Source organism: Aotus nancymaae, unplaced genomic scaffold (assembly GCF_030222135.1).
Source record: "Aotus nancymaae isolate 86718 unplaced genomic scaffold, 86718_ANA_hifiasm-v0.15.2.pri h1tg000010l, whole genome shotgun sequence".
NCBI classification, from domain to species: domain Eukaryota; kingdom Metazoa; phylum Chordata; class Mammalia; order Primates; family Aotidae; genus Aotus; species Aotus nancymaae.
Window position 1 is genome coordinate 42,357,514 of NW_026988421.1, and position 10,896 is coordinate 42,368,409.

The following is a 10,896-nucleotide window of genomic DNA, read 5'->3' on the forward strand; positions in this document are numbered from 1 at the left end:
TCTCATGCCTCAGCCTCCCAAGTAGCTGGGATTACAGGTGTGGGACACTGCACCCAGCTAAGGCTGGTATTTTTAGTACAGACAGGGTTTCACCATACTGGCCTTTTAAACTGTTGGCCTCAAGTGATCCACCTGCCTCAGCCTCCCAAAGTGCTAGGATTACAGGCAAAATATTACTAGCAATATTCTTAATACTCAGAAGCTATAGTTAGATTTGTTACATGTTATAAAAATTGAATGAAAAATTAAGAGATAGTAAAAAAGAGAAAGAAAAGAGTATGGTGAATGGACAGGGGGAAATCAGGTAGAATAAGAAACAGGAAAGCAGAAGAAAAAAATGGCCAATAACCATTTAGGAATGTTTTACAAATCGGAATTTTTTAATTTGAAGAATTCTTGTCTATAAGTAGATATATATACCTATGTACAAATATACATATCACATATAGACAAAAATGAGACAAACCAAATAATTCTAAGACACAAAATAAGGAAATAGGATCTTTTAAGAAGCATAACAGGGGAGGACAATCAGAGGCCTTTAGAGAATATGAGATTGAAGCTAAGGCTGGAAATATGAAGACAGCTAGGTGAAGGTCAGGGAAAAGGCTGGGATAGAAGGGTGCAGGGAGAAGGAAAAGAACTGGAAAGATAAGAGGCAAAAGTTAGCATTTTGAAGAACTGAACAGAGACCAGTATGTCTGAATCTCAAGAAGCAAGGAGAGAAGGTGACTAGGGCTGATGTAGGAGGTAGGCCTGAACTAAATTATGCTGGTCCTTGTAGGTCATGGTAAAAAAAAAAAAAAAAAAAAAACACAAGGTCTTTATAAAGTGAAAACAGAAGTGACATAATTAAGTATATTTTTAAGGCCACATTGAGGGGTTGAGAATAAATTGGAAGGGAGACAGGAGTGGAAGCAGTAAAAACTTCCATATGAATCATTCCCAAATGACTTGCGTTTCCATCCATTTCTTTCCTCTTCCATTCCTACTTCATATCCCAGTCATTTAACCCCCCTCCTGTACCTTTGCCTCGGATTTCACCAAACGACAACAATGAATTGGGAAAAGGAAAAATGCAGCTTTTCTGACTCTGTGTACATTGGGTATTTTATTAAAAACTTTCATGTTACTGCTACATAAACACTGCTTCTAAATAATACATAATTTAAGAACTTGTCAAGCAAGTTCTTTATCAGCTGTATACCTAGAATTAAACACACATCACATATACACAAATCATCAATACCTACAAAATGTTTAATTAACTGACCTTAAAATTTGGAGAAAAGTATCGGTTGGCTTTGTCTTTATTTGCTTTGTCCAGATCATTTTTTGTTAAAGTAAGTACTAGATATTCCTTGTCATTATCTGCACGTTCTATACTGCAAATGCTATCAATTTCTTGATCACACAGACTTCCATTTTCTACTTTCTCTGAGGTTTCCTCTGGTCCTGGTATGAAGAATGTATTTACCCAAAAGTGAAACATTTTGTCCTAAAAAAATAAAGAAAAAAAGAGAAAGAAAATGACATATTTAATATTTTACTCTTTAAAAAAATATGTTACCTATGTTAAACATTTGCCAACAAGTCAACAAAATAAACTATCATTTGATATGTTCAAAAAAGGTAAACACTAAGACTATTATATGGCAATCTGAGTTTTCTGTTGCATTTTTGTTTACATGATTTTTCATCACTCAAATTTTAAATCAAAAATATAATCTCACAAGATCTAAGATAAGTTACTTTTGTCTTAAAATTTTAAGCAAAAAACCTCTTTTCTAATCTAATACTAGCTTTAAAAATGTTTTTGGTTTATGTGTACATACATATAAACAAAATTCAGATATGGATTTAATTTTTTTCTGAATTTCAAATGAGCTAAATATTCCAAGATTTACCTTAACAAAAGTTCTTGGAAGGTAAGTGCAACTTCCCTGATGATGCACGGCAAATATATGTTTATCCCTACAGCAATACAAACATGAGAGGCTCCGTTGTTTTTTTTGTTTTTTGTGTTTTTTTTTGAGATGGAGTTTCGCTCTTATTGCCCTGGCTGCAGTGCAATGGCGCAATCTTGGCTCACTGCAACCTCCACCTCGGGGTTCAAGCAATTCTCCTGCCTCAGCCTCCCGAGTAGCTGAGATTACAGGCATGCCCCACCACGCCCAGCTAATTTTTTGTATTTTTAGTAGAGATGGGGTTTCACCATGTTAGTTAGCCAGGATGGTCTCGATCTCCTGACCTCATGATCCGCCCACCTCGGCCTCCCAAAGTGCTGGGATTACAGGCATGAGCCACCTGCACAGCTTAATTTTTGTATTTTTAGTAGAAATGGGGTTTTGCGCCATGTTGGCCAGGCTGGTCTCAAACTCCTGACCTCAGGTAACCCTCCCACCTCAGCCTCCCAAAGTACTGGGATTACAAGCGTGACCCACCGCACCTGGCCGAGAAGCTCCATTTTCTTACATGACAATATATGCTTGAATACTTTCAAAATAAATATGACAGGGTAGGGAAGAGTACCACTGATTTATTTTTATGTTATAAAATGTCTGTTCTTAAAAAAATAACTTCTTACTAATAAGATAATTTCTTCTTAATAAAAAACCACAACCAAAGTTCATCACTTTAAACCTTTATTGACCAACACAGAAATCTGGCCTGTATGACTCTTTTGGCAATTAATAATGTACAGCCTCATGGCATCTTTTCTGGTACCTTAAAATGCCATTTAAATCTTTTATTCTAATTTAGGCCAGGCATGGTGGCTCATGCCTGTAATCCCAGCACCTGGGAAGGCTGAGGTGGGCGGATCACAAGGTCAGGAGATCAAGACCATCCTGACTAACACAGTGAAACCCTGTCTCTACTAAAAGTACAAAAAATTAGCTGGGCATGGTGGTACACACCTGTAGTCCCAGCTACTCGGGAGGCTGAGGCAGGAGAATCTCTTGAACCTGGGAGGCGGAGGTTGCAGTGAGCTGAGATCATGCCACTGCCCTCCAGCCTGGGCAACGGAGCAAGACTCCATCTCAAAAAAAAAAAAAAATCTTTTATTCTAATTTATCTTCAAGTTCCCCTGACCCTGAAAATAAGATCCTTAAGGATCTTATGTCTTAAATTTCATTGCATCTTTTAATGGTACCTGGCAAAGCAATCCTGTATACAACAAGTCTTTACAAAATTTTTTGCTTATTTTAATTATTTTAGCCAGTAATTGTATTTTACTTAGAAGAAAATAAGCTAATAATACTTAAATAACAAAAAGGTGAATTCCATATATATGGATTATATTAAAACTTTTTGTTTTAATCACAGCATATACTTAAATAAGGCAGGGAAAATCACATAAAATGGAAATTTATGTAATCAAAGATAAACAAATATATCATAAATATTTAACTTTCAATTTTGCATGTATTAGAGTACAGATGAACAGAAATAAGAATTAGTGAATTCCTAAAGGTATGCAGAGATAATGATGTAGGTGCCTATTTTTGAAAGCAAAATAAAACTTACTAGTTATCTTAATTTTAAAACAGCTGCTAACACTTCCTGGATTATCAAAAAATAATTTTTCAAAGTTACTGTGATATATTTAACTTTTATTTACACAGACAATAGGAAATGGGTTTCTGGTAAAAAAAAAAAAAAAAAAAAGTTCAGCATATTGTGATTTTTTTTTTCCAGCTACTTGGATTCTGGATAAAGAAAATATTTCTTCTAATACATCAAAGCAGCATTTAAAATTTTGCAGTAAATGAAACTTCCTCTTATTTTCTTTCAAAAGAAAAGTTAAAAATCAGAAAAACTAAATAAATCCTAGGATTGAGAATCTTTAAAGATTGGCACTATGCTATCTAGTATGTTTAACAAGGTAGTAACACTACAAAGTTAGTGCTTTTCTTCATTACTACCTAAAAATGTTGCACCTGAGTCTCACTTTAAGTATTCACATTTGATACTTTAAATGAAGATAGTTGGTTTTAAAATAAGTCGTTGCTTTCTGTAAATACAGACCAGTAAAATTCAAACCTCATTAACTTTCTAAATCTGCACATTTAAATATGTTTTCATTCTTGATTACTTCTTCATACTGATTTCTCCCTTAGTTAAAAAACTAATCAGTAAATCCACAGAGGCTAAACAGAAAATAATCAAGTCTTAAGAAACATAAGGGAAGGCATGGTGGCTCAAGCCTATAATTCCAACACTTTGGGAGGCCAAAGCATGAGGATTGCTGGTGCCCAGGAGTTTGAGACCAGCCTGGGTAATACAGTGAGACCCTGTCCTTACAAAAATAAAAACATAAGCTGGGTGTGGTGGCACATGCCTGTAGTCTTAGCTACTCAGCCTGGGCAACAGAACGAGACCCTATCACCAACAAAAAGAAAGAAAGAAAAAAAACGGGGAAAGGAAAAGAAACATAAGCCAAAATGGAGAAAAAGTGGTTTGTGTCACTATATAAGACCACAGAACACATCTCATCTCTACCTATAGACCAAAATTTTCAAAATCTTGGTCCCATGCTAATTTCTTCTCAGTTAACAATCCTTGTTAAGGAAAATTCCTCTCACATTACAATGCTGTATGGCCTTTTCCTTCAAACAGGATTTATCCTTATAATGTCTCAACAATGCCACAGTAAGCAAAGCACCTGCAGATCTAATAGAAAACAAATTATAATTCCTTAGCTGTCAGTCGTAAAATAAAACACAGCTTTTAAAATGTCCTTATTTTGGATTATTTCTCCCAATAAAAGTAAAGTACAAACCTTTTTTAGCATCTTGTTCTGTTTGTGGAAGAACTCTACTTTGATATCACCACACACAGGTAACGGCTGAGGGAACTCAAAGTACATAAACTTGTCTTCCCGTCGTGTGGGTCCTGAATTGGAGGAATATATCTTCACCTTTAGCTGGCAGACCACAAACTGAGGATCTACATGGTTAAATACATACTAGTATCATTTCACAGGAATGTCTTTAACTGTCAAACTGTCAAAAACTATTTTAGTGATTAATATGAGCAATACACACAAAATACGGATTCTGCCTCTGTAATCTTGATCTAAAGCAAATCAATGGAAATAAATGAAATAAAAATATAAACAATATAAGATTTTTTCCAGTTTGAACCTTCAAAATAAGGTCCTATTACTTGTATAAAAGTCAATTCCTAGTTCATGAATAGTAAGTCCCAATATTAGACTTCTAGCAGCAGAGTAACTTCAAAACTTTAAAATCATACTAAAAATCCTAATACAAATGAAAACTTTAAGCATTAAAAACAATGAAATAATTATCTGGTACATTTGTGAACTACATCAAAAGTAACTTTTAAGACCGATATCAACAGGCAGTGTTCAGGAAAAATTTTTAAAAATAAATAAGACAGGTATTTGCTATAGCATCCTGAAGTTTCTAGCATATGACAAAGATCACAAAGTACAAATCATTACATGTTCACAAGAGAAATAAAATAAAATCTACAAAGTTATAATAAATTTCAAATTCACAAGTCTAGATATTTATTAAAAAATTAACCATTATCCATTTTACCTATAGCTCACATTTTATTTTTAAAGGTATATAATTCCACCATCATGAGAAACAGGGAGCAAGAGATTTGAAATTTCTGTAAAGAAACGCAACAGACTTCAAGTAAAAACTACAGCACAACCTTCTTTTCCTCTAAAACACCTCATTTTCATTAACAAGTATTCTGGCTTTGGCTCAATAACTGGTAAAAAATGAAGTAACGGGTAAAATGTAATTTATCAAAATTCATCATGTTTTTACACTAGCAATTCAACCAAATGGTGGAAAACTGTGTTAAGGGAAGGATTATATTTTATTTTTTAAATCTACTCATAAACTCATTTATACCTAATGACCTTAATGACAGAAATTAAAGACTGATGAATGTTAAAATCCTAGGACTTGGAAAACTTAAAGTTACCTAATAATTTAACAAAGTATAATTCATTTGTCATACACTGAGAAATTAGAGAACAAAAGTCCATTACAAAGGAATGTATTAACCTTAGGAGGTTAAGAAGTGTCATTTGAAGAAAACATGCCAAGATAATAGAGAAACAGAAACACAAGCTTATATAAAGTGTATGAGAACTATTATGTATATATAACAAACATAAAATTTTCAACCAAAGATAAAGAAAAACTTATATTTTTATCAATGTGACGGAGAACAAGGCAAAAGCTAAATCAGGTCAAATGAAATTTCCAGTTTAGTGAATACCTACTACTTCTATGTAGTATCTAAAGCAATATCAGCAATCACATAATTAGTACGTTTGACAAAAGCATGCAAGTTATTCTAATATTCTAATATGGTCTTCTAAGACACTTATTATTTGAAAAAGCTACCACAAACAGGAGATCTATTATACCAACAACATATCAATAAATTTCACTTCCTTGACTCAAGGTTCAAAGTGCAATGAGCCATTTCGTAAGACTTTATGTGATACTGAAAATTTCACTGGGAAATCTAACTTGAAGAAGCAAATAAACAAGATAGGATTCCAAAGTTGTGATAAAATTAAGCAGAATAAAATCACAAAAATGTCTTGTAATCTTTTTAATTTAAACTCTATTAATTCAGAATCTGGTAATCCTGATTTTAAGACTTTAAAAAGCAAATTAACAGTATTTCCAGGTTTCAATTAAACAACATCTAAAATGTACATCTCCAAAAATTTTAGTACTGTATAAATAATTTATAAGTAGTAAAGATTTCCTCAAATCACTAAAGAAAATAATCTTCTCTGCAATATGAATATTATGTTTCAGATAGATAAGACCTAACTAAGCAGAAGTCCATTATTAGTATGGTTCTGTGGATTTCTACAATATACATCCTCAGATATGACTAAGTTCCAATAATAAATAACAAGGTCCAGATCTAGTGATATAGTTAGGGTATCTTTCCCTCCCAAATCTCATGTTGAATTGTAATTCCCAATGCTAGAGGTGGGGCCTGGTGGAAGGTGCTTAAATCATGGGGGTGGATTCCACGTGATTGGCTTGGGCCATCCTCTTGGTGATAAATGAGCTGGCATTTAAAAGTGTGTGGCATCTTCCCCCCACTTTTCTCTTTCTCTTTCTTGCTCCCATTCTCACCATGCTCCCCTTTTGCCTTCAGCCATGATTAGAGACTTCCTGAGACCTCCCCAGAAGCAGATGCTGCTATGCTTCCTGTACAGCCCACAGAACCGTGAGCCAATTAAAAAAGAATTTATAAAGAAAATAAGTTAAATCTGTTTAATATTCAGTCTCAGGTATTTCTTTATAGCAATGCAAAAACAGCCTAATACACCTAGTAAACGAAAATCAGTAGCTGGGCATGGTGGCATGCACCTGTAATCCCAGCTACTCGGGAGGCTGATGCAGGAGAATTTCTGGAACCCAGAAGGCAGAGGCTGCAGTGAGCCAAGACTGCACCACTGGACTCCAGCCTGGGTAACAGAGCAAGACTCTGGCTCAAAATAAAATAAAATAAAATAAAAAAAGGGGGATGGAAAAAATGGAATGATAGATAATGGAGACCTGAAAGGGTGAGGAGATAGATGATAAGAAATTACTTCATGGGTACAATGTATATTATTCAGAGGATAGATACCCTAACAGCCCTGACTTGACCACTATACAGTCTACGCATATAACAAAATTACACTTGTGTCCCTAAGTTTACATGAGTAAAACAATTTTTTAAAGTCAGAATTAAATTTTCTTGGATATATACATATTGTTACAGTCTTGAATGAAAACTACATTGATCATCTTTTATTAATATTTTTAATCCTGTTAAATGTCTAGAATATAGTTACTTTTTCCATCACTTAGAAATATTAACACAAAAATCAAGTAAGAAAAAGTTGTTAATCCCTACAGAAGATACTGTATTTCAGCACTATCTCTGTTTTCTTCACTGATTTCGCCTCTTCTTCCTAAACCCAAGTTGCCATTCTTTTTTTTTTTTTAAGAGATGGGGTTTCACCATGTTGGCCAGGATGGTCTTGATCTCCTGATCATGTAATCTACCCACTTCGGCCTCCCAAAGTGCTGGGATTACAGGTGTGAGCCACCGTGCCCAGCCAAGTTGCCATTCTTAACTTAGTCCTCACCCTCTCCTTTCCTTCCTTTCCTCCAAGCCTTCCCATCCCCAAATGCCATACCATATTTATATGAAAGGCTTAACTACTCTCTCTTTCCTGATGCTGCCCAAAATATTGATATTATCTCCTACCTAGATTTGAACCCATACTCCCAAGTACCCACTTACTATTTTCATGTGAGAAGCTCACTTTTACCAAATTTAAAACACGTTTAAAACCAAAATACCAACATTAATGTCTTCAAATCTCAGATTCACTTTTCTTTCTTTCTGTGAATATTTCACCTGACTGGGATTAAAACTTTTACAAAATCTTTGGCTAGAAATGGCAAATGAAAAACTAATGAAATCCCATTTGATTGTCCTAGCATACCTGCATTAAGGCAAGTTGTATTACTGGTTTCCTTTCCACTATTTTTTCCCCTTGCAATTATAACTTTACATACAACTGTCCTTACAACATGGTTTAAGTCTCAAGTATTATCATGACATCTCAGCATTTATCAAATCAAGTCTGTTATCCCCACTCAGGATCCTTTAACTGTCAGTCACACATTCCATTTCTAGTCTATTCTTCATCACTACATTCTTGTCCAGCTAATTTCCTTCTGCTGCACTTCAATTCAAGCTCTTTCCCATTGCCTATAATACTTCTTTCAGTTTCGTTTTGTTTTTTTGAGACAGAGTCTCCCTCTTGTCGCCCAGGCTGGAGTGCAGTGACACAATCTCGCCTCACTGCAACCTCCACCTTCCAGGTTCTAGGGATTCTCCTGCCTCGGCCTCCCAGGTAGCTGGGACTACAGGCACACGCCACCATGCCTAATTTTTGTATTTTTAATAGAGACGGGGTTTCACCATGTTGGCCAGGCTGGTCTCAAACTCCTGAATCTCAGATGATCCATCTACCTCAGCCTCCCAAAGTGCTGGGATTACAGGCATGAGCCACTGTGTCAGGCCACTTCTTTTAGTTTTAATGCCAGTCGAAAACTGTATGCTTTCTCTAATGTTCATTAAAGAGCTGGTGAACTTCCTTTAAGAAACTGACAACCTTCAAATGTTTTTCTGAATGCAGCATTTATAATTTATACACACAACCCCTATTTATTATTTATTTATTTATCATTCTAAGACAAAGTCTCACTCTGATGCCCAGGCTGGAGTGCAGTGGCACGATCTCAGCTCACTGCAACCTCTGTGCCCCGGATTCAAGTGATTCTCCTACCTCAGCCTCCCAAGTAGCTGGGGACTACAGGCGCACACCATCATGTCTGGCTAATTTTTGTATTTTTAGTAGAGATGGGGTTTTACCATGTTGCCCAGGCTGATCTGGAACTCTTGAGATCAAGAGATCTGCCTGCCTTGGCCTCCCAAAGTGCTGGGATTACAGGCGTGAGCCACTGCACCTAGCCTCACAACCTCCCATTTAATTACATATAACTCATATTTTATTAAAGCTTTACTACAGTATTAAATCACAGAACATAAGAAGAAACTAGAAAATTAGGAAAGATGACTAAAGTGAATGTTTTCTCTCTCTTAATAACTCCATGATACTTTATACCTTTCTCTTGGCTCTTACACTGAAATCAATACTATAGGAAGAGCATGAGTTTTTCCTTCCTTTTTCCTTCTCTATGAATTGGTTACATTCCTTTGTCAGTCACTTCCAACAGCCCAGTACCTTATATTTAGCAGTTTAAAAAATTGTACTGAGATGGAAAGAGCATCAATGAGACTCTTTAGAAGGCTTTAAGAGGCAATACTAATAAATCTGTGATCTCTGATAAAATTACCTGACTCTAAGAATACAGAAACATTCTCACCATGATGATCACACCTATCTGACAAAGATGAACAACACTGGAGAAGTAGAATAGGATCAGGATGACTGAGACAGACTTACAGAGGTTAGGGTAAAAGGGAGAAATAAAATAGAGGCAGACATCAGTGACATAATCTGTCCTTAGTGCTTATCTAGGAAGTTTCAGATTTCAAAGTCTCTTCATTTTATTGACAAGCAAACTCAAAGAGAGGTAGATGATGTGCTCAGGGTTACACAGTAGATTAATGACAGATCTAGGACTGGAATCCAGATCTAAATCCAGGTTTTCTCTAACACTCCACATACTTTGATTCCTATTCTTTCCTTATTATACTTCAGCTTGCTGCCATGTCTTATCACTTCTTCCTTTCCTTTTCTGTCACCATTACTGTCAATATTTAGTCCTCCTAAGATATTAAGGAATTGATCCCTGCCTTAAGACCAGCAAATTGCTGAATTCCTCTTCTACCCTCATGCTGGACCTCTGATGGGACAGGTTTTTCAATCAGCTGGTCAGATGTGGGCTGTATTTGGTGGTTATAGCACAGAATATTTCTTTCATAAATATAATTTGGCTTCGACTACATTAAAAACCATTGCTTTTGGCTTCTTTAGGCCAATGAGTTGAACAACCAAGCTAATTAATTTGTTCAAATGCTTCAGAAATATAGTCTCCTGCATAAATTTTAAGTGTGGTAAATTTCTTTCTAAATTTTTATATAAACTTCTGGATAAGAAAACTGTTCCAATACATGGAAGGATGAGAATTTAGAGCACTTACTGCAAGTTCCGCCACTGAACATTGGAATAGTTTCAAACATCATCTTGTGAAACAACAGTGCCACTGGTCTATAATCCAGATGATTCTTTAACAGGTAGCTATAATAATACACATAGCGCCTCTGACTGGGAATAGTTACTCCCTG

General features: G+C 35.4%; 1 protein-coding gene across 2 annotated transcripts in view; it reads right to left on the minus strand.

Annotated features, from left to right (window-relative positions):
- The window catches only part of PTEN (phosphatase and tensin homolog), a 101,282-nt gene that overhangs the window by 9,456 nt on the left and 80,930 nt on the right, over positions 1-10,896 (minus strand). For both annotated transcript variants that reach the window (XM_012467566.3, XM_021671730.2), the window contains 3 exons: positions 10,752-10,893; positions 4,784-4,950; positions 1,274-1,498 (listed from right to left, as the gene is read on the minus strand). In XM_012467566.3, the coding sequence (XP_012322989.3) occupies positions 1,274-1,498; positions 4,784-4,950; positions 10,752-10,893 (534 nt within the window). The remainder of the gene's footprint in view (positions 1-1,273; positions 1,499-4,783; positions 4,951-10,751; positions 10,894-10,896) is intronic.